Here is a 23,232-nt window from a genome sequence, read left to right as displayed (position 1 = left end):
TTAAGATTGACAGGTACATCGCTCTATAAAAGATTAACACCACTTTGTAAACTGAGGCAAATGTTTAAAAAAGATAGATAGATAGATAGATAGATAGATATATGGACGGACCGACAGACAGACAGACAGATAGATAGATAGATAGATAGATAGATAATGGTTATAATTTGAAAGACAGGGTATTTGAAAGACATAATAAGCACACTCCTTGAAAGCTCGTTAGCTTATTTCTAATGAGGTCCTATTAAAAGTATACGGAAAATAGCTTTTAGAGTTATTATTGTTCTGCAATTCGGACAGACAAAAAAAGTTACTAAAAAGACATGTGGTCATTTTAAAGATACAGTATATAAAAATCTTGATCGTCTAAGTAACATGATTGTGGCAAATCATCGTGTTCATGTTCCTTACCTTTAACTAGAATATTTGTAATGTTATTTTAAGATAAAGTTTGTCCTCTATTGTCATATATTAACGTAGCTTTGAAAGATTAAATTAATGAACTTAAACTTGATGATATAACAATAGAAAATGTGAAATGCAAAAAAAAAAACCTCCTATAAAATGCACACTGTGCAGCTGCATTCACAACATTGATTTCAAGATTGCACGGATCCATTGGTTTACGGACAATAATGATTACAAAAACAGTCAATTACTATTAATTACAGTCAATCACAACGGTGATTTTGCGACCATTGCGAAATCCGCCACTAGTCTTTCAACCGTACGTAGTTAAACCTCAGCTCCATTCATTTCACAGATCAGGTATTTCGAAGCTCTTACACGTATCCATTTTATAAATGGATTTTTAGAATGGGTTTAGTGGGTTGAACATTGAAACTTAAACCTCTCGGTATAAATTCGGAAGAAACGATGGCCGGTCTAGGTGTTATTTTCTTATGGACAATTTTATCTTCAATGATTTTGACGAACATCGCACAGCCAATTGATGCATCCAATAGGCTCTCGATGGATCTCATGAAAAATTACAACAAGAAGATTCGTGGGGTGCGTGATATGAAGGAATTGACGACATTGCATTTTCACTTCAGTCTTATCCGGATTGCTGAATACGATGAAGTAAATGGAAAATTATCTATTGTGGGTTTTTTCGGAATGTTTTGGCACGACTTCCGAATGGAATGGAACTCTTCACAATATAATGGAACAGGCACCATACTTTTCGAAGAAAAAGAGGTATGGCGACCATTTATTGTTTTAGGTTCTCCGCAGGAAGAATTCAAACGACTAGGTGACGACGACAATTTCTTTGTGAGATACTCTCCAGCTGGTTTTGCAGAGTGGTACCCTGGGGATATCTGGGTCACCGCGTGTACCCCTGATGTTTACATGTATCCTTACGACACCCAGTCATGTGAGGTATTTTTCGTGGTATGGGGATATGCAGTCAGTGAAATCGCCGCACGGGCGCTGTCCGACAAAGTTAGCCTTCACGTGTATACGGCGCACGGTATGTGGGACCTGACGGACACTTCTGTGGCTGCATACAGTGACCCAGGCAGACAGCTGACACTAATAACCATTGTACTGGAGATGAAAAGAATATCCACCTTCCATCTCATTAACATGATTCTTCCCATCGTGTTGGTCGGGCTGTTGAATATCCTAGTGTTTCTTCTGCCTGCCCAGTCAGGGGAGAGAGTTGGCTACTCCATCACTGTGCTACTTGCTATTGCAGTGTTCCAAACTATAGCCTCCGACAACCTTCCGAGCGTTTCAAAGCCCCGAATTTCTCTGCTGTGCATCAAACTTTTGATTGACTTGGTTTTAAGTGCCCTCGTTATGACGTTAACAATTGTGACGCTGTATTTTTATCACATGCCAGAAACTCGAAGAATTCCATCTTGTGTTGTCATTGTTACTAAATGTGTGCTTTGCAAAAACTGTTGTAAACCCAACAAACAAGAAAACAAGTCCGAGAAGTACAGAGAATCCGTCGTCGGGAATGGCATTGTTATTAAAGAATCTGTGTTAGAGGATGACAACCAACAATCAACTGTCACGTGGACAGATGTTGGTAAAAGTAGTGACATCGTGTTCGCTGTGTTTTCTCTCTTAACGTTTTTGGCTTCAAATATTGTGTTTATTCTGGTTGTTGCTCAAAACTAATGACACTGATATGTCTGTTTATAAAATGTATAGGGTTTTTGTCTGCATGCTGTTATACGTCCAATCGAGAATTTTATCACATAGACTCTATTTCGTCTTTTAGATAGGCCTACACCATTGTCTGAGTTGATAGTGTTTTCGAGAGGCAGACACATATAAAATTAAAAGTATAAACAGATAACAAAAGGTTCTAACAAACTATACACTCTATCTCAAGTTTCTTCCTCTGCCATTTTTGCAATATTTCAATAATCATATTATATCTTGGTGTCCAAACTGCATACATTCATTAGAACAGAAAAAAGTTTGACCGTTCTTCATAGTTCATGTCATTCCATATCTAGTTTGGTGTCCCCTTTCACCATAGTGATACGGTATTGCAGATTAACAAATCTTTGGTACTTGCTCAAGCCTCGCTCAACTTGTCTTCTCTTAAGTAACATTCCAGTTTTTCAAAGAGCAAAATCAAAATTGCAATAATCTAAGGACATATTTAATTGGCTCACGTTAATTAATTGAAGGTCATACATACTATATCGAAATGTTCATCCGTCCCAATTTTATAGAATTTTGATAGCATTATCAATAATCTGATGAAAAGACATGAAATATAGATGGACCAGTGAATTAGAAGTTGCTCGAGGAGGATACTATAATACGAGATTTCATCACTTTGAATATATATATACATATATTTACATCTACCGAGTATGATTCCCTCTATAATTTTTGTTAGGGAAACCTATACTTAATCCATAGCTCTATAGAAACTCACAAGACTGAATTCTGTAAATTTTACTTATTTTTTTTTACAATTAATTTATTAATTTGTTAAAAGAAAGGTGTAAATATAAACAAGAAAATGCTTTCTTTGATGATTCAAGCGGGTTATGAAGATAGCGATGATTGCAGAAAAAAATTTACATCGCCCGCTTTCGCTGGTTATACATGTATTTTTTCTGCAATGTCGCCACCATCATATCCCGCATGAATCCCTAAAAAACCATTTTATTGTTTTAAACAACCACAAGGTTGGAGCTTTCGTGTTAATGACGATAATAAAATACGCTGGATGAACAACTACGGATCATCAAAAACTCTTGGCCTATTACTATCATGTTTGCTTGATAATAATTTTAAAAAATTTATAGACTTTATGAAACGGGTTGACCGATCGTAGCTGCAAAATTGTAGCTTAATGGTCTGCCATTCAAAATTAATCGTTCAGCGACAGATCTGCAGCTAGATGCAGAGATCACAATTCTTTGTTATGGAAACAAGGTTCGCGTCTCGTATTTTATTTACATAGGTTCAATATACCGGTAAAAGTTTATCCAAGCGGATTTTTTATCTGCTAATTCGTTTTTAACATAAACAATCAGTTCCTGGCGTTTATCAATAAGTCTTAACCTAGAAATATTTTTTCAACACATTTAAAATGTAAACAATAACATGGCTTGAGCTTTGAATGCTTAACCATGTAGCCTGCTTTTATACCGATAACTCGACGACTGACATTATATAAATAGTACCTGTTTGGGAGGGTAACTGTTGAAATTGACACCCCGAGAAAACCATTGTCAACCGACGCTTCGCGTCGGTTGACAATGGTTTTCTCGGGGTGTCAATTTCGCTTCGCGTCGGTTGACAATGGTTTTCTCGGGGTGTCAATTTCAACAGTTACCCTCCCAAACAAGCACTATTTATTTTATTACACTGAATGTCTTAATTTTATTTAATTTAATTCTGGTTGTATCGCGCTTTCTGATTGGCTACAAAATTATTTTATATCGTATAAAGAATGTTGCCTACGTCATAGTAAGACTTACGTCAAAAACGTATAAATACGCCTGACGTTATGTTTGAATTTTGTACAAATTTACTTCATTTTAAAGGTCAAATGACCGTTTTTATCTACAATGAAGAGTAAAAAAATTAAATTTTAAGCAATGAATTCAATATTTATTTGTTTTATACGATATAAAATGGTTTGGGGCAGTTTATGCTTTATAAACCGCGAAGCGAACACTATTTATATAGTGTTACCCGTTGCCAAGTGTGTTGCTAACGCTGGGGTAAATAGAACGGATTACCAACTGCATTTAAACCAATCAGATTTCAGTATTTAACATGAAAGTATAATAATCAATTTTGGTTGACTATTAGAAATGCCCTATTGAAGCATTGTAAATATTATAAACGGAAAAAAGTAATCTGATCAAAATCCTGACCATGTTCCTTTAATTGAAACTGTCTTGAGTGTTATTTGGAGATCGCCTGGCTCAACCACGTTACAAAAGAACCAACGTTTTAATTTCGAATCGCATTTGTTGAAATGCTTTTCTATATTGCATTTATCTACAGTTCTGATATGTCCTGTCCATTCCTTTATGTAAAAATATTTCAAATTTGTTCAAATATTTTACACTCTTTCAAGCTGGGAAAAACAGTTCCTCTTCTCAAACTTGTGTGTTTTGACATTGATTGTATTTTTAACTCATAGAAAGATGGGATCAATATCTGAAAAGAGTTTTGCACATCCAATGCTACGGGTTTTTTTTACTCACATATTCGCTAAATTCAGAATAAAGGTTTAAAATAAAAGCTGAAAGTATTTTGTGTTTTTGTTTTGAGGATATGATTCGGAGTCCTAATTTTAACTTTAATGTATTGAATAAATATGAATAAAATGCTGAAGCCTTGAATTAAATAGATCACCTTATAAAACATGTTATCAATAGTCTTGAGAGGAAAAAATGATCAGAATTGTTTGCATTGGTTTCAAAGTATGTTTTTCTTGTTATCGCGAGATGTCGTAATTATAAGGTATTCAAACTTTCTATGATCATGAAATACCGTGGTAATTTAATGATGCACTATTTGCGATATATACACCACAAGATTCAAAACTATTTTATGTTTATAGGAACTAGTAAGCAGGTTTGCAAATCACTACTACTATTAAGCAAACACGCGGCACACTGCTATAAATGGTTTGTCTGATGGTGCTGCTGGTAAACGTCTTAAATCAAGCATTGTTTGTGAAGAGCATTTAATCAACCATCGGATCTGCCTTCGACTTTTAAAATAAAATAAATTTGACCGTACACTATTATTCTAAAAGGTCCTAACATTTTATCTTTGGTATTCAAACATTTGCTCATTTCTTTATACAGAGCTCTTCTCTTTTTCGAACTTCATCACACTCTTTAAATATTGAAAAAGGTCGACACAATAAGGTGCCAAGAAATGAAAGATTTTGCAATCATTGTAATAAAAACGATTTAGAAGATGAGTTCCACTTTATACTCATATGTCGTTTTTACGCTGAATTACGAATGAAATACTTAAAGAGTTTTTATTACAAAAAATCAAGTGTTTTTAAGCTAGCTTAACTTTTTAAGTGTTAACAATACAAAGGAACTCAATAATTTAGGAAAATATTTGTCTAGCGCTTTCAAAATGAGAGCGCAGCATTGTAATAATACTACATTTTAAGCTACTTATCATACATTTATGTCCATTCATATCTTAAGATATGTACATGATTATATTGTCTTAATATTTCCACTCACTTACTGCACATTGCACATTTGTATATAATTCTATATGCATTGTAATTTGTATTCCGATGAGTTGTAAAGTTCAAGGATAAAATATATTGAATTGATATATCTTATAAGGGAGGTAAATATAGCCTAAAAATGGCCACGGCTATTCAGCCCTCTTTAGTGTATGCCCACTAAAGTTTAGAAAAAATATAAATGTTATTCATGTATTTCGTACTTCACATCACTGTCTACCAGTTGTGCTTGAAGATTGACAGGTACATCGCTCAATAAAAGATTAACACTTTGTAAACTGAGGCAAATGTTTAAAAAAGATAGATAGATAGATAGATAGATAGATAGATAGATAGATAGACGGACCGACAGACGGACATACATATAGATAGATAGATAGATAATGGTTATAATTTGAAAGACAGGGTATTTGAAAGACATAAAAAGGACACTCCTTGAAAGCTCGTTAGCTTATTTCTAATGAGGTCCTATTAAAAGTATACGGAAAATAGCTATTAGAGTTATTACAGCACTAAGTTCTATACATGTTTGTAACAATATATGTTTTAAAATATTATTTTTCTATACAAATTGTTCTGCAATTCGGACAGACAAAAAAGTTACTAAAAAGACATATGTTCATTTTAAAGATACAGTATATAAAAAAACTTGATCGTCTAAGTAACATGATTGTGGAAATCATTGTGTTCATGTTCAATATCCCTTTAACTGGAATATTGGTAATGTTTTTTTAAGATAAAGTTTGTCCTCTTTTGTCATATATTTACGTGTCTTTGAAAGATTTAATAAATGAACTTGAATTTGATGATATAACAATAGAAAATGTGAAATGCAAAAAAACCCTCCTATAAAATGCACACCATGCAGTTGCATTCACAACATTGATTTCAAGATTGCACGGTTCCATTAGGTTAAGGGCAATAATGATTACAAAAACAGTCAATTACTGTTAACTACAGTCAATCACAACGGTGATTTTGTGACCATTGCGAAATCCGCCACTTGTCTTTCAACCGTACGTAGTTAAACCTCAGCTCCATTCATTTCACAGATCAGGTATTTCGAAGCTCTTACACGTATCCATTTTATAAAAGGATTTTTAGAATGTTTGGGTTCAGTGGGTTGAACATTGAAATTTAAACTGCTCTCGATTTAAAGCCGAAAGAAAAGATGGCCGGTCTGGGTGTCATTTTCTTATGGACAATTTTATCTTCAATGATTTTGACGAACATCGCACAGCCAATTGGTGCATCCAATAGGCTCTCGATGGACCTCATGAAAAATTACAACAAGAGGATTCGGGGGGTGCGTGATATGAGGGAATTAACGACATTGCATTTTCACTTCAATCTTGTCCGGATTGCTGAATACGATGAAGTAAATGGAAAATTATCTATTGTGGGTTTTTTCGGAATGTTTTGGCACGACTTCCGAATGGAATGGAACTCTTCACAATATAATGGAACAGGCACCATACTTTTTGAAGAGAAAGAGGTATGGCGACCATTTATTGTTTTAGGTTCTCCGCAGGAAGAATTCAAACGACTAGGTGACGACGACAATTTCTTTGTGAGATACTCTCCAGCTGGTTTTGCAGAGTGGTACCCTGGGGATATCTGGGCCACCGCGTGTACCCCTGATGTTTACATGTATCCTTACGACACCCAGTCATGTGAGGTATTGTTCGTGGTATGGGGATATGCAGTCAGTGAAATCGCCGCACGGGCGCTGTCCGACAAAGTTAACCTTCACGTGTATACGGCGCACGGTATGTGGGACCTGACGGACACTTCTGTGGCTGCATACAGTGACCCAGTCAGACAGCTGACGACAATAACCATTGTACTGGAGATGAAAAGAATATCCACCTTCCATCTCATTAACATGATTCTTCCCATCGTGTTGGTCGGGCTGTTGAATAACCTAGTGTTTCTTCTGCCTGCCCAGTCAGGGGAGAGAGTTGGCTACTCCATCACTGTGCTACTTGCTATTGCAGTGTTCCAAACTATAGCCTCCGACAATCTTCCGAGCGTTTCAAAGCCCCGAATTTCTCTGCTGTGCATCAAACTTTTGATTGACTTGGTTTTAAGTGCTCTCGTTATGACGTTAACAATTGTGACGCTGTATTTTTATCACATGCCAGAAACTCGAAGAATTCCATCTTGTGTTGTCGTTGTTACTAAATGTGTGCTTTGCAAAAACTGTTGTAAACCCAACAAACCAAAAAGTAAGTCCGAGAAGTACAAAGAATCCGTCGTCGGGAATGGCATTGTTATTAAAGAATCTGTGTTAGAGGAAGACAACCAACAATCAACTGTCACGTGGACAGATGTTGGTAAAAGTAGTGACATCGTGTTCGCTGTGTTTTCTCTGTTAACGTTTTTGGCTTCAAATATTGTATTTATTCTGGTTGTTGCTCGAAACTAATGACACTGATATGTTTGTTATAAAATGTTTTTGACTGCATGGTGTTATACGTCCATTCGAGAATTTTATCACATATAGACTCTATTTCGTCTTTTAGATAGGCCTACACCATTGTCTGAGTTTATAGTGTTTTCGAGGGGCAGACACATATAAAATTAACAGATAACAAAAGGTTCTAACAAACTATACACTCTATCTCAAGTTTCTTCCTCTGCCATTTTTGTAATATTTCAATAATCATATTATATCTTGGTGTCCAAACTGCATACATTCTCTAGAACAGAAAAAAAGTTAGATCGTTCTTCATATTTCATACCATTCCATATCTAGTTTGGTGTCCCCTTTCACCATAGTGATACGGTATTGCAGTTCGACTAATCTTTGGTACTTGCTCAAGCCTCGCTCAACTTTTCCTCTCTTTAGTAACATTCCAGTTTTTCAAAGAACGGAATCAATATTGCATTAATCTAAAGACATATTTAATTGCTTCACGTTTATTAACTGAAGGTCATATATACCATATCGAAATTTTCATCCGTCCCAAGTTTATAGAATTTTGATAGCATTATCAATAATCTGACGAAAAGACATGAAATATAGAGATGGACCAGTGAATTAGAAGTTGCTCGAGGAGGATACTATAATACGAGATTCCATCACTTTAAATATAATTATATACATGTATTTATCTACCGAGTATGATTCCCTCTATTATTTTTGTTAGGGAAACCTATACTTAATCCATAGCTCTATAGAAACTGACAAGACTGAATTCAACACACCCCGTTTATCGATTGGTCAAAACCTACAGCGACCAAAGAAAAATCATGATGTCAAACTCTCAATCCTGAGACGATTTGACTGTTTCTTTGAGCTAACATACTGATGTAAATTTACAGTAATTTCATAAATTTTACTTATTTTTTACAATGAATTTACTAATTTGTAAAAGAAAGGTGTAAATATAAACAAGAAAATGCTTTCTTTAATTATTCGAGCGAGTTATGAAGGTAGCGATGATTGCAGAAAAAAAATTACATCGCCCGCTATCGCGGGTTATACATGTATTTTTTCTGCAATGTCGCCACCATCATATCCCGCATGAATCCCTAAAGAACCATTTTAATGTTTTAAACAACCACAAGGTTGGAGCTTTCGTGTTAATGACGATAATGAAATACCCTGGGTGAGCAACTGAAGGTTATCAAAAAACTCTTGGCCTATTACTATTATGTTTGCTTGATAATAATTAAAAAAATTTATAGACTTTATGAAACGGGTTGACCGATCGTAGCTGCAGAATTGTAGCTTAATGGTCTGCCATCCAAAATTAATCGTTGAGCGACAATTCTGCAGCTAGATGCAGAGCTCACAATTCTTTGTTGTGTAAACAAGGTTCGTGTCTCGTATTTTTTTTTTTTTCATAGGTTCAGTATACCAGTAAAGTTTTTCCAAGCGGATTTTTTTTAATCTGCTAATGCGTTTTGAACGTAAACAATCGGCTCCTGACGTTTGGCATTAAATCTTAACCCAGAAGTTTGTTTCAACATATTTAAAATGCAAACAAAAACATGACATGAGCTTTGTTTACATAACAAAGAATTGTGAGCCATGTATTTCGCTGTTATACCGATAACGCGACGACTGACATTCAAATTTTGGTTGACTATTAGAAATGCCCTATTGAAGCATTGTAAACATTAAAAACGAAAAAAAAAATGTTATCTGATCAAAATCCCGACCATGTTCCTTTAAGATAAGTCAAAATTATTGTTTCGATACAAAATTAATACAATCGAGAATCTTTGAAGAAAAAAAAAACAATCGCAAATTTCTAATCTGATTGTTTGTGAAAAAAGAAGTATAGACATTTTTTAACATAAAATTTGGATGCCAGAAATGTTGATACAGTATATAAAAACCGTTCATTATACACAAACAGGTTAGACTATGGCTACAATCATGATGTATAACTCCACCACCGAAGCTGGAGACATCGCCATGTACAAATGACAAAGTTGGCGACAGGTTATTACAGGGACGGGATATTGCAGTCCTCAAAAAGCAGTGTATCTACGTGTACTTTGTTTGAAAGTCATTTCAATCTATGTTTACTAAATACAAAGTATGTGTCTAGAACAAGCACTAGGGAACCACAAAGCCCGGAGAGTTTGTTTATGGGGGGTTGCTTGTTTGCTTTTGATTTGTGTATTGTATACCAACCAGCCTTTCTACTTGTATCAATACACGACAATCACGCCACGTCAATTCTGGAAGTTCTATAAAGAATAATATGCTGTAAATAGACCTTCGATACTCGTATAATTTTCTAAACTGTTTTTATTTAAATTTCAAATGCTATACTTGAACAATGGGAATATTTAACAACAACAAAAGTTTTTTTAAGATTTCAGTATTTGATCAATGTTTTTTTTTAATGAAAAAGTATTGTCTTTGTGATTATTAAAATACATATATTTATTTTAAAAACAATACTTATTGTTGGCCATAGCGCCAAAAAATCTTTAAAATTGGTCTGAACATTAATATCGGAAATCAAACATTTTGCAAATCAAATAAAAGGCTCTAGTAGCACTGATTGCGGATAATTTCGACATAGTTTAGAATGGAACGCTTTGACAATACAATACTCCCCACAGCAGACAAAAATAATATTTATTTAGCCATTTGTAGAAATATTTCTTTGTTATTACTGAAGATAACTGTGTTATGTTGGGTTAATATTTCGATTTTAGTCAACTCATGGTCTCTGATAATAAACAAAGGGATGTTAGCCCATGAAAATTGACAATGAGCTATTAAGTTAATGTACCGGGTATTAATTAATGCAACCAATGAACGTGAAGGTAGCCTACCGCATCATCGAGCCATGAATGAAACTAATTTAAAAACAATTAATTGCATGATTAAAAATTTCCCCACTAACAAGGTGGAAAAAATACAAGATTTTAATTCTAGAACTATTTTTTTCTTCAACAGCGTTTCTTTTGCGTTTAAACGCTGTATGGAAAATCTGGGGATTTCACAAGGGGTTTAATAGACTATTTGATACTGACTGTGAAACAATTATGCGCGGTCCCTGGTGCGTATAAACCGGCCTCGGTTTTTGCTGTCGTCCCAGTATGTGTACATGATTTAAAGTTAAAATGAAGACGAACATTCCTCTCTCCGTGGTTTTTCTTACTGCTGCCGTCTCGTCTACAAATTACAACACAGTGCATAATCTTACAGACACGCTACTGAATGGCTACAACAAAATGGTCCGGGGAAGCAAAGACATGACCGGCAAAACCACCGTGCGTTTCACCTTTCAGATCGTGAACATTGTGGAGTTCGATGAACGAAACGGGAAACTCTCGATCACCGGGTTTTTCTTTCTGCAGTGGAATGATTACAGAATGACATGGGACCCCGACCAGTATAACGCCACTACCTCTGTTATGTTTGTCACCGAGGACGTTTGGACGCCTAACATCATCCTCTCGAGTGCTCACAGCGACTTTCGGGGACTCGGAGTCAAAGAGCTACCCATCAGATTTGACAATACCGGAAATTCTTACTGGTATCCAGCGGATGTTTTCAAGACGGCTTGTACCCCGGATATTTACTACTACCCATACGATACCCAGATATGTGATATTTTCTTCAGTTTTTGGGGATACGGTGTTAACGAGGTGGGCTTTCAGCCTTTCATTGACGAAGTCAACAGGTACGTGTATACTGAACACGGGTTATGGAATCTAACGGAATCTTCAGTTGGAGCTATTGAAGACGCGAGAGCGAACTTAATTTTCCTCTATATCCAACTCAAGTTGACCCGGATGCCAGAGTTCTACTTGATCAACATGATCCTTCCAGTCATGACTATAGGCATGCTGAACATTCTCGTCTTCCTTCTCCCCGCGGAGTCGGGCGAGAGGGTCGGGTTCTCCATTACAGTGCTGCTGGCCATTGCAGTGTTCCAGACGATCGCCTCGGAGAAACTTCCGGCGATCTCCCGACCACAAGTTTCCTTGCTTTGTATCAAGCTTCTGGTAGACCTGTGTCTAAGCGTTTTAGTGACCACTCTAGCCATTGTTTCTTTGTATTTCTATGACATGTCCGATTCCAGGAAAGTGCCCGATTGTCTTCGCACTATTTGTAAAGTGATTTTATGCAAAAAGTGTGAGAAAGACAAGAAGGAAAAACAAGGGTACCAAGAGGAGGAAACGTACAAGATTTATCAAATAATCGACGGACAACAAATTACTGCGTCTATATCCATCAGTGACAATCAGTCGGCTGACGACGCGGGGTCAAAGTGCATGGATATCACGTGGGTAGATATCGGACGCTGCAGCGATATCGTTTTTGCAGTTTTCTCAGTTTTAGCCTTCATCGCATCAAATGTTGTGTTTGCTGTTTTAGCCATGTAGAGATTAATGAAATATGCATGTGCTCTTGTCAAAGATTCCAGAGGAAGAATTTTATATACTGAATGTCTTAATTTTAAAGAAAATTTTACTGCTTTAAATAGAAATGACGTGAATTATATGGCGAACCGTACGCGCATAATTTACGCGCATGTAACAATTCGTTGTGTTCCCCGTTGCCAAGTGTGTTGCTAACGCTGAGGGTAATAGAACGATTCCCAACTGCGTTTAAACCAATCAGATTTCAGTATTTAACATGAAAGTATAATAATATATCTTGCTGTATTTCCTTACAGTAAAACTGTACAGCTCATGTATGGCTTACTCTCTAAGTCAGATTTTAAAAAACACATAATAATTGCCAAGGAACTAAAATTTGTTGACTGTGTCCTCGTAAAAGTCGCTTTAAAATTAATGTTTTGTCTCAGTAATGGGTATATGGACCATACTACGCTACAAAAGGTACTTGTGTTCACAGCACAGGCGCGTGACACGCCATCCATCCGCCCTCTTGCACGTAGAATCAAACGTATCTCTGGACCGTGGTGTCCTGAATTGAACATTTTTTCAGTGTCTGTGGTTCAATTAAGAGATAAATCGAATATTTTACTCAATATGGTTATTTTGCATGATTTTGTAATGATAAATTGAACGATTTTATGAAAGAACGTCGAGATTTTGCAAAATAGAAAAGTCCTTTTATTAAACTGAAACTTTAAGGGTTCGCTGAGAAGTATACATTATATAAGAAATTAAATTAAACTTGGGTCATTAATAAAAATGTTCATAAACTTTGTGATTATCACAGCTAGCCAAAAAGAGCACTCTCCAAGATACTGTACAAAGATAATAGCATCAATAGTTCAAACATTTCTGAATCTGTACAATTCAACAAAAAGTTTATACAGACATATACAGCTTGTGTGCGTTTTCTATTTTTTTTTTAGGTTTTTGTTTTGCTTCGGATTTCATTTATTTTTGCAATTGTTCCATTCTTTTCGTAACACGAATTGACACGCAAAAGATGACAGTAAGACTATTCATTTGTATTTGTATTTGTTCCTTTCTTTCTGTGAACGCGAATTGACACGCAAAAGATGACAGCAAGTCTATTTAGGGTCACTAGACCTCTCAATTTAATGAATAGAGACTATCACAAGTACTTTTTTGTTTAAGGATGTTTTAACAAAAGCATTTTTGTTCAAATAAAGAATTGGAATTGTAAAGTACTTGAATTTCACAACTCTTCATCAAACATTTTATCAGTACATTTGAAAGAATGCTTAGAACTATTAAGTGTTGTAATGTAACATGTAGATTGCTTTGCTCCTTGAAGCCTCAGTGACTAAAGCTTATTAAATTTACAATATAATATTTTCTGCAAAATACAAAGCAAAAGAAAAAAAATAGCATTTATGTAGATTATTTCACCTTCCCAAGTCAAGTTTATCTTTAAAAATGATTGATGGATTAACTTCAAATGGTTATGTTAATAAAAACCAAGTAGTGTATGACTAGCTATATTGGTATACTTATGTATACATAATATATGCAGACATATGAGTGGAAACAGACTGGACATAAGGAACCTTACTTACAGAGGAAAATAAGGGATATAACACACATTTATGACATAAGAGCACAACTCTTCCATTGAGTGACCAGCAACAGTCCAATATTTTCTGACAGTCAATATAAACAGTTCTGTGTCCATCATTTAAGTCTCACACTGATACACACAGTACAAAGTTTTTGTCGTACATAATTTGCTGGCAGAAATCATCTTATACTGGAATGACTGGAATATTTCAGGAGAAACTTCTTGGTCGCTTCCATATCAAAGCTGTCCACGATCTGATCAATCTGTAATTAAGTTCATTATAAAATCAGCCACCCAAGATACTATATACATCTTATACAAGGCTATTGGAAAAGATTTTATGTGTCATAAGTCAACCATTGTGCAGTAATGTGAAGACATAATGTTGCCATAATCATAAGCACATATGGTTATCATCTCATAAAACTCGTCACAGCAACCATGTGTTGATGACTTATGTGCTGATGACTCTCCCAAAATGGACAATCGCTTCATATTTTTTTTTGGCTCCACTTAAATCCTTGTGAAACACTCCAAATTCATCATGACAGTAGGTTTTATAACAATTCTCTCACTTTATTTCTTTTACAGGTCTCAATTAAGATTATACATTTATTAAGGCATTATGATTTAAAAGTCCGTTAAACATTTTCTATTTTGATATATGCATTAAAATTAAGTATGCTGCCTGCAGGAGGTTATTAATAAAACAAAATGAAAACAAAACTATCAGTTCTTTGTACTATACATTATTGTAATATTTTTTAATTTAAAAGCTGGGAATAATTTTTAAGGCGTCGAGCTAATGCTCGGCAGCCTTCTAGCGATCGTCTGGATTGGCAATCGTCCAAAAATTCATGCACTGCACCGCCTTTTTAATGCGCATTAAAAATAAGTTCCTTGAAGTATTAAACGTATTACAAGATTTGTATTCCTTTTATTCAACTAAATTGTGTACAAAAAAACCAACTTTGCCTCCCTGGTTATTGACAACTCATTGCATTAGTATAAATTTGCTTAATCAAGAAATGGCGGATGAATACAATAAGGTGCAATGTAAACATTCACTAAAATAATATTTAAGTTTATCGCTTACATTTTGATTGGAGACTGTGCCCGATAGAAATAAAATTCGATATGTAAATGTATTTGTTATCGGGCATGGTCTCCAAAATAATTGTAAGCGATAAACTTATCTAGGGATTTTGTTGCAAATAATAAACACGATAATGCAGTTGGTTTTGTCGAGCATTTGAGATAGCACGTGTTGTGGATTTGTTTGTAAACAACCATAGCATAGGTAATCTTGTTTCAAACGGAAATTGAAATACATAGAAGTATGTTTTAATATTATAATTAGGGACACACTGTTAATGTATTCAAATTATGAGCCTGTGAAATGTGCAAAGACTTTTTAAAGCAGAAAGAAATTAATATTTTTTTTTTGAACTTTGAAATTTCTTCGATTTTTGTAACCATGATGAGTTATTGTATTAAAAACTCATCACTACCTATTTTATAACGAAATATACTGATTATTGTTTTTGAAACAGCACAAAACGTTATTTATTTCCTTTTTTATTCTAATATTATTTGATAAAAGACTATATATATTAGTACAGAAATTCAAATTATTGATATCATTCTATATAAAAGAAAATGTCAGCTCGACGCCTTTGTGGCCGTTCCGGCCTTTGATTTTTCTATAGAAATAAAAACAAGAAAATTATTAGCTAGTAAATAAACTGTAAAACCAATGCTTGTGCTAAGAAAATAATGACATTAAAAATGATATTTAAAAAATATTGACAATGAAATGAAGAAAGTCCCTGGGGTTCCAGATCATATTGGACATTTTAATAGCCTTATGATGGGATTGTGTACACTGTCTTAAAAGCTTTGTCATAGAACTGCATGGATTTAAACTGTTACATTTGTATTGAATATTATTTACCACAATGTTAATTTCAGTACATACTGCGGGTATTTCAACTGTCAACATAAGATAGTAGCAGTTTTAAATTGATTCAATGAAATCCTTATCAAGTTTAAAGATTTGTGACATTATCCTAGGGACTGTATAAATAATGCAGTATTTTTTCTTCACTGTTTGTTTTCTATTTTAAACTTAGAATGAGATGTGGCATTTGATTTGAAAATCTTTTGGAAAAGAGACTGTCAAACATTTAACAGACACCATACAACGTAGATACAGAAAAACATTAATTAAATCCATCTCCATGCCATGAAGAGTATAAGGCTGGAGCGTAACCAAGTTTCTGTGGTGCTAAGCAGATGAGTCATTGACCCTCCCCAGATGGAACACCAGTCCAATGCAGGCTAACTCCCAGCATAAACAGGTACCCATTCCAGCTGGGTGGACTGAGACAATGTAGTTAATTATATAGTGTCTTGTCTAAGGACTCAACACACATCAAGTGACCACAAATAATTTGAAATACGGTAAATAAAAATAAACATTGAAGCTTATATCACATAGTAAGACAAACCTCCTTCCATTGCTGTGCCTTCTGTTCAATTTTCTGCTGTGTATGTTCAAGTTTGGACTGTCTCGCTCGAGCAGCGTCTTTAAGAAGTTTGTTCTGAGATTGGAGATCAGATAGGATTCCTTGCAAACGTTCTTTCTCTTTCAGTTTGTAAGGGGCTGTGTGAGCCAATAGATCCTGTTCAGCATTGCCTGAGGGTCTCCTAGGAAAGAAAAATAGTAAAATAAAACCCTTCAAATATCCATCCGTTTTAAATAAACTAAACAGTTGAAGAGGCTTCAAAGTCACCTGCTATATAAGGATGAACAAGAGTAAAAATAATGGTTAATCTAATCAACTTAAAGTTAAAGTTCATTACCGAAATTCTTTGATAATCATTAAAAAACATTTTAAGAAAGCTGTGTTTTCGATTTATAGAAATTTGGGGAAAATTAATGATGTTAAAGATTTTCAAAGGAACAACCTTTAATAACTATATTTTAAGTTAGTACATGTACATAAACACAGAAAAAAAATCAAATAAACATTACCAAACTTTCTTCCCTTTGTGCGGGTTTTCATCAATCAAATCATTCAGGCCATTCAGTAACTTTCCAATGTTCTCTTCTTTCAGCATCCAATCTATTTCCTCCTAAATGGAGTAAATTTGGTATTTATCTACTAAATATACATGTATGTTTACTCAAAATAAGTTATGTAGATTTACATATACATATAAGATACTGTAAACGTATACTACATTTGACTGTGTTTTCTTTTTAGCGCTTTTGGCGGAATGAGGCAACCGCTAAATCAAGTACATCTCCAAATGTCATGCATATATGTATTAGAATAGTCACATTCAGGAATACGCCAATTGAAATCCACACCAACTTGTTCAAAAATAATATCCACCAAATATCATACACGCAAAATATAATATGTTTACAATATATTGCTGCAAATGTTATTGTTTTTCTTTTACTTCTAGCAGACATTAACTAAGAAGATACAAAGAGAATTTAATGTTGATATATCTTATACAGCATGTAGTCACTGTCTTAGTTAAATCAAATCAGCTTACTGCAATATTAGCATTTAGCTGTGCCAGGAATTGTGCATGCATCTTTTTCAAATCTTGTGGGTGTCGCTTTCTCAGAGGATGCAAATGTTCCTTGAACAATGAAAATCTGAAGGAAAAAAAAGAGGACTGGTAATCAGAGTGGGATTATATTAGAATGTGTTTGATTAAAACATAGTTTAAGGCAGCCACAAGAGGCCTTAGCCATTTTTTTTTTTTTTACATTTGTACATCATAACATGTATGACTGTGCTCCAGATAAAGTTAGGTACATTTATGGAAAAATAATTCAAACAGGATAATTTCCCAAAAAATGAAATAAATGCATATTTAACAGTTTGAGATATGGCCAGAAATTATTCCTTTTACCCCATTTCATTTGTAACCAGTAACAAGGCACTGTTTTCTGGTGACAGAAGTAACCATGATAACATATGTGACATAACTGTTTACATTGTATTTTCTTTCTGTTAGATGGTTTATATTCATCCAGTAACAATGGTTACAGCTATATTTTCTTGATAACAAAGGGTAACTAACAGACCTCTTTAGCAGTCTTAGTCTTAGTTTATTTGGTTACAATAATTACAACTATATTCTCTGAGTGACATAGGGTAATAGAGGTGACAGTCTTTCATTTTTACAAGGGGGGGGGGGCTTATTTTATTTGGTTACAGTGGTAACAATTGTTACTCTAGCCCTAAACCCTTATCCTAACCCTAATCAGGCCCTAACCTAACCCTCACCCCATCCCTAACCTAAACTAACCCTAAATGGCTAGTCAGACCCTAACCTAACCCTCACTCGATTGGCTGTTCGTTCGCTCTAAAACACGTTCGCCCTTGACGCCGTTCGCTCTAGATTTCGTTCGCCCTAGGTCCGTTCGCTCTTGACGCCGTTCGCACTGTGTCCGTTCCCCTTAATTTTATATAGGATTAATTAATTAATTTATATATTTTTCTGTATTCTGGTCGATTTAAACATTTTGAAAGATACATATATAATTAATGAGCACAATACCGCCCTTTCTACTTCTACATACATGTAATTATCACCATGGTTGACAGTAGTTTGATACAGTTACATGTTCCATTTCCGTATATATAGAATATGTGATAATCATTTGCTAAGCTTCTGAATGAGCCAATTAACGTCCCAGATTCTTTAATTGTTCAAAAAACACCAAGCGAATCATTACAAAAACAAGAAGACGGTTATCGACAATTTACGGCAATAAAATCCTACAATTATACCAATTGCGTCTTTTTTGATGAAGGAAAACATATTATATACGAATAATTAATAAAAGTTAACAGGTTTTAAGTTAAAAGTAAATGAAATAACTTATAATATGGTTTATTTAGAAACAAGGAGCGAACGAGGTTTAGGGCGAACGATTATTTGGGCGAACGATAATTAGAGCGAAGGGACCTAGAGCGAACGGACTTAGGCGAACATGTGGAATGGGCGAACGCACCCGATACCCCCTCACTCTAACCCTAAAGACAAACCTAAACTTTGTAACCAATGTTACCAGTAACCACTGCGCGGCAACCTGTGATAAGTTTGTATATCATTTACAATCAAGCATTGTAACCAATGTAACCAATGTTACTGGTTACAAATAGAAAAGGCTAAAAGTCAGGACTAATTTCTGGCAATATATAATAATACATGATATATGAACAGTTTAAATGTTTAAATAAACTGTATAAGAGTGCATATTATCTTTTTCCATACCTATAAAAGAATTAATTTCATTTAAGAACACTAAATGCATTAATTCAGATAACAGGATTTTGTGCAAAGTAAAGTTCAATTTGTACCTGATAGAGGAATAAAAATTGGACAAGCTGATGTCAAGGCACTGTTTGAATTGCTGCATGACCTTTCCATCAACAACCTGCGATTCATTTACATCCCCCAAAATTTGATCTGCCGACTCTTTGGCCTCAATTGGATCTTCACAGTTTTCCATACTCATGACGCTACAAGTGTAAATAAAATCAGATCTGTCTCGTTAAAGTTTAGTCGTTTGTTTTTTTTTTTTTTGAATTCCCGCGTCCATCTGATTCCAGAATTTTTGAACTGTCGATCCCGAACTTATAATTCACTAAAGTTTTTTGTTTTCTATTAATTTTCGAATTATAGTTGAAATGAAAGCGTGTTTAGACACATATATACAATGTATTTAGGTACATACTCAAATTAACACACATGAATAAAATTATCTCTACTTTCATTTTCAACTTTCATTATCAATAAGTTACTTTCTCTTTAGTTTTCAGTATGAAGTGTTTTAGAAAGAAAAAAGTTGTTTTATGTCTGTTAATATGTAACATCATATTTGTGATTATTCTTTACTGTTTTCTTCAAACAGAAAAGGTAATCACAGACAACGTTAGGAAGAAAATCACATATACTGTGGTGATTCGAGAGTTTGAAGAATTTGATCACGATGTACCGCAGACTGTTCGTCACATTCATACAGTGCTTGGGAATGATGTGCCGATATTTATTGTTGCTGACAAACTTACATATCCAAGGATGAATTTCTCAAACAGTGATGTTCAGTCTATATTTATTTTGGACTTTGAAATGGATGGTAAAATCTCAACAGATACTGAAATTCTGAATGCCATCTCATCCGATTTAGTTATTTTTCTACCAGATGGAACAAGAATACACAACAAAAGTGTATTTGAACGACTTATTGAAGACTTCTTCCATTCCAAATTTTCTCAGGCATTTGCAGTGAAAACAGGCAATGACAATCTGAGATGCACAGGAATGGATATCAATTTACAAAGATGGCGAATGAAAATTACAACATTTGATGGATCAGAAGGGCATTGTGATTACATAGAAGGGGATCAAGCAATTCTAATTCGCACAGAAACATTGTCAATGCTTCCAAGTCCATGGTCAGTGCCATTAACATGGTCAATATATTTGCAATTTGTTGTTAGAAGATGGAAATCTTTTGTGTATACCCCTGTGGTGTTTGTACCCAGAAAAGGGTTCAAAAATCCAAGCAGCATGAAGAAATTCCAACATGAAAAGAAGAAAAGGGAGGACAGTTTACTCAGGAAATTCAAAATTAAAGAAGTTGTGTATAAAACTGATGCTGACCATGAAAAGAAGTTTTATTACGGGTGCAACAGAGATTCTGAGCAATGTTATAGTTTGATCAATGACATTCCAGACTTTCTACACAGAGGAAAGTGGACCCCTCCCTGCTGTTTAAAAGCTCTGCGTGAAACAGCAGAGTATGTATTTGATATATTTAGCAATTACAGTATGAGATATTGGCTGGAAGGAGGAAGCCTTCTTGGTGCTGCTCGCTCAGGGGACATTATCCCATGGGATATCAGTGTAGACATTGGAATATATATGGAAGACATTCCAAAATGTCAGCATTTGGTGAAAACAGGCAACTATGAATTCGTTGATGAAAAGGGGTTCTTATGGGAAAAAGCAGAAGAGGGAGAATTTTATCGTGTGTTTTACAGTGTAACGAATAGAAATTATATCCAGATATTTCCATTTTATTCCAAAAATGGCATTATGACAAAAGATTTTTGGTTTAAAAGTCATAAACAGGATGTTGAATTTCCTGAGCATTTCCTTAAACCACTGTCGACCATAGCATTCATTGGGAAAAATGTGTCGGCCCCAAACCATGTACAAGAATTCTTAGAATTAAAATTTGGACAAGGTGCAATTGACAATCCTAAATATCCCAATGGGGTCTCAGTTTATTAGAAACATGCTTTGTACACTATTTGTCAATTCATGTGTGAATGAAAAAACTGAATAACAATTTTACAATTTATATGGGTATATTATCAAATTATCAGTACACATATCAGCAATTTTATATACTATCTGTGCATTCCCTATATCATTCTCTATATTCAGTTGTTAATAAAGATGTTTACACAATGTTTTATTAACATTTACCTGTGTGTACTTCTGACAAAACTGCTATGTACAAAAATCAAGTTCATGTACTGGTATTCAAGAACCTCAATATGTTGTTCAATATGTTCCAAACATCAGGCTCCTTTCATGGACAGTTCCAGAATAGAAATTATTTTATATATCTATTTTTCAAAATGAATAAAGAAGACAACTAAATTGGATTAGTTACCTGTGACAAAATCAATTTGCTTACTAAGTATTATTTGTGAAGTCAAACTGTGTAAACAGGTAAATTTTCTAGCTAAAACATTGAAATGTAAAGGCCCTGCCACACCAAGTTCCCACGGCGTGTTCGCGGCGTTTTAAAATTCATGGCATCGCCGTAGGATCGCAAGGAAAATTCAGAAAAAATGTACAATTTTATTTGAAAATTTTACAAGTGGAGATGTCACGGCGTCCTGACTGCGACTGAGACGTTCTTACGGAGCTCCCACGGCGTGTAACTGCGTTTCCACAGAGTTCTGCTTGACTGCGCTCTCACTGAGTATCCGCCGAGCGCTCATGACGTGCTAGGAGTTTTTACCGCGCCTCCACGGCGTGCGCCGCGCGCTGACTGCATTCACAAGACGTTCTTTACTTCTTGGTAGGTTAATTTGTACATTTGTACGGGAAACAAACAAGAATTTACAACTAGTAAATAAACGATAAAAAAGTGTTTTGTTTTGATGAATAGGTACATTGTAATGAAAAGTAACTACTTCTAAATAATTGTGAAGGACTAGGACAATACTCTTTGTAGTCAGGTCTACAAAAATGTCCCGTTATTACATGTAGTTGTTAGAAAATACAGAAAAGATGTGAAAACATCAGAAAAACCAAATGGCATGAATTCCTTTGATAGGTCCTGTAATATTAGCAAATGCTACTTTTTACATACATGTAGTCACTTACGTCCAGTTTGATGATTACTACATCGCTTGCTATTGTACAACAGCCATTGTTAGAGTTTTCGTGGTCTGGATGACAACGCCTCAGAAACGTCGTGGGAGTGCGGTACAAACGCTAATAAATGCAGAAGAAACTTCAAGAGAGCGCGATGAACGCAGCAACAACTCTTTGGGGTCGCTGTGTGAACGCAGCCAAATGAAAAACAACTTGTTCAAACGCTGTGGATAAGCTGTGAGAGCGCGATAGAGACGCAGTGAGACCCCAAAGGACTCCGAGAGGTCTCCGTGCAAGCGCAATTGACTTAACACTGCGGTTAGCTGCGTTCATTGAGCGTGCCAACGGAGCTCTCGTGGCGCTGTTGGAGACCTTACAGCGCTGTCACGGCGACATCACTCCGCTTCTATGACGTGTGTATCAGAACGCAGAGCCACGGCGCGTACTTTGGGCATGTTCAAAGTGCGCGCCGTCGCATGGCGTTCTAAAATGTTCTAGACGATCCCACTGCGACGAACGAAGATGCCGTCGCGTTGTTACGGCGCTGTAGGAGACTCTACTGCCTAATCTTGGCGTTTTACATTATTTAAGGACGCAGCGGCATCGCCGTGGGGACGCAGTT

At 35.2% G+C, this 23,232-nt stretch overlaps 5 protein-coding genes across 5 annotated transcripts; 4 read left to right on the top strand and 1 right to left on the bottom strand.

Moving 5' to 3' along the window:
* Positions 1–595: 595 nt before the first annotated feature.
* Positions 596–4,742, top strand: LOC128177049 (acetylcholine receptor subunit beta-like 1). Its single transcript, XM_052843569.1, has one exon. It carries the CDS (start codon positions 877–879, stop codon positions 2,131–2,133), a length of 1,257 nt encoding a protein of 418 aa, XP_052699529.1. The 5' UTR covers positions 596–876; the 3' UTR covers positions 2,134–4,742.
* A 1,852-nt stretch (positions 4,743–6,594) lies between these two features.
* LOC128176753 (acetylcholine receptor subunit beta-type unc-29-like) lies at positions 6,595–8,223 on the top strand. The gene has a single exon (XM_052843279.1). The coding sequence runs from the start codon at positions 6,888–6,890 to the stop codon at positions 8,142–8,144; it is 1,257 nt and encodes a 418-aa protein (XP_052699239.1). The 5' UTR covers positions 6,595–6,887; the 3' UTR covers positions 8,145–8,223.
* A 2,823-nt stretch (positions 8,224–11,046) lies between these two features.
* LOC128178112 (neuronal acetylcholine receptor subunit non-alpha-2-like) lies at positions 11,047–14,079 on the top strand. Its single transcript, XM_052845123.1, has one exon. The coding sequence runs from the start codon at positions 11,312–11,314 to the stop codon at positions 12,578–12,580; it is 1,269 nt and encodes a 422-aa protein (XP_052701083.1). The 5' UTR covers positions 11,047–11,311; the 3' UTR covers positions 12,581–14,079.
* An 11-nt stretch (positions 14,080–14,090) lies between these two features.
* LOC128178113 (polyamine-modulated factor 1-like) lies at positions 14,091–19,831 on the bottom strand. Its single transcript, XM_052845124.1, has 5 exons — positions 19,571–19,831; positions 17,748–17,853; positions 17,215–17,315; positions 16,688–16,886; positions 14,091–14,440 (listed from the first exon to the last, which is right to left on the bottom strand). The coding sequence occupies exons 1-5, from the start codon at positions 19,726–19,728 to the stop codon at positions 14,357–14,359; spliced, it is 648 nt and encodes a 215-aa protein (XP_052701084.1). The 5' UTR covers positions 19,729–19,831; the 3' UTR covers positions 14,091–14,356.
* A 157-nt stretch (positions 19,832–19,988) lies between these two features.
* On the top strand, positions 19,989–21,693 carry LOC128178111 (ribitol 5-phosphate transferase FKRP-like). Its single transcript, XM_052845122.1, has one exon. The coding sequence runs from the start codon at positions 20,034–20,036 to the stop codon at positions 21,507–21,509; it is 1,476 nt and encodes a 491-aa protein (XP_052701082.1). The 5' UTR covers positions 19,989–20,033; the 3' UTR covers positions 21,510–21,693.
* The last annotated feature ends 1,539 nt before the right edge of the window (positions 21,694–23,232 follow it).

The sequence above is a fragment of the Crassostrea angulata genome, chromosome 3, assembly GCF_025612915.1.
Source record: "Crassostrea angulata isolate pt1a10 chromosome 3, ASM2561291v2, whole genome shotgun sequence".
Classification (NCBI taxonomy): domain Eukaryota; kingdom Metazoa; phylum Mollusca; class Bivalvia; order Ostreida; family Ostreidae; genus Magallana; species Magallana angulata.
The sequence above is the reverse complement of the archived record's forward strand: the minus strand, read 5'-3'. Positions and strand labels throughout refer to the sequence as shown.

Coding starts and splice junctions, on each gene's coding strand:
- LOC128177049 (XM_052843569.1), top strand. CDS start 877: ATGGCCGGTCTAGGTGTTATTTTCTTATGGACAATTTTATCTTCAATG.
- LOC128178111 (XM_052845122.1), top strand. CDS start 20,034: ATGAAGTGTTTTAGAAAGAAAAAAGTTGTTTTATGTCTGTTAATATGT.
- LOC128176753 (XM_052843279.1), top strand. CDS start 6,888: ATGGCCGGTCTGGGTGTCATTTTCTTATGGACAATTTTATCTTCAATG.
- LOC128178112 (XM_052845123.1), top strand. CDS start 11,312: ATGAAGACGAACATTCCTCTCTCCGTGGTTTTTCTTACTGCTGCCGTC.
- LOC128178113 (XM_052845124.1), bottom strand. CDS start 19,728: ATGAGTATGGAAAACTGTGAAGATCCAATTGAGGCCAAAGAGTCGGCA. Junction 17,854..19,570: donor AATTTTTATTCCTCTATCAG/GTACAAATTGAA, acceptor TTTTTCCTTCAG/ATTTTCATTGTTCAAGGAAC. Junction 17,316..17,747: donor AGCTAAATGCTAATATTGCA/GTAAGCTGATTT, acceptor TACTCCATTTAG/GAGGAAATAGATTGGATGCT.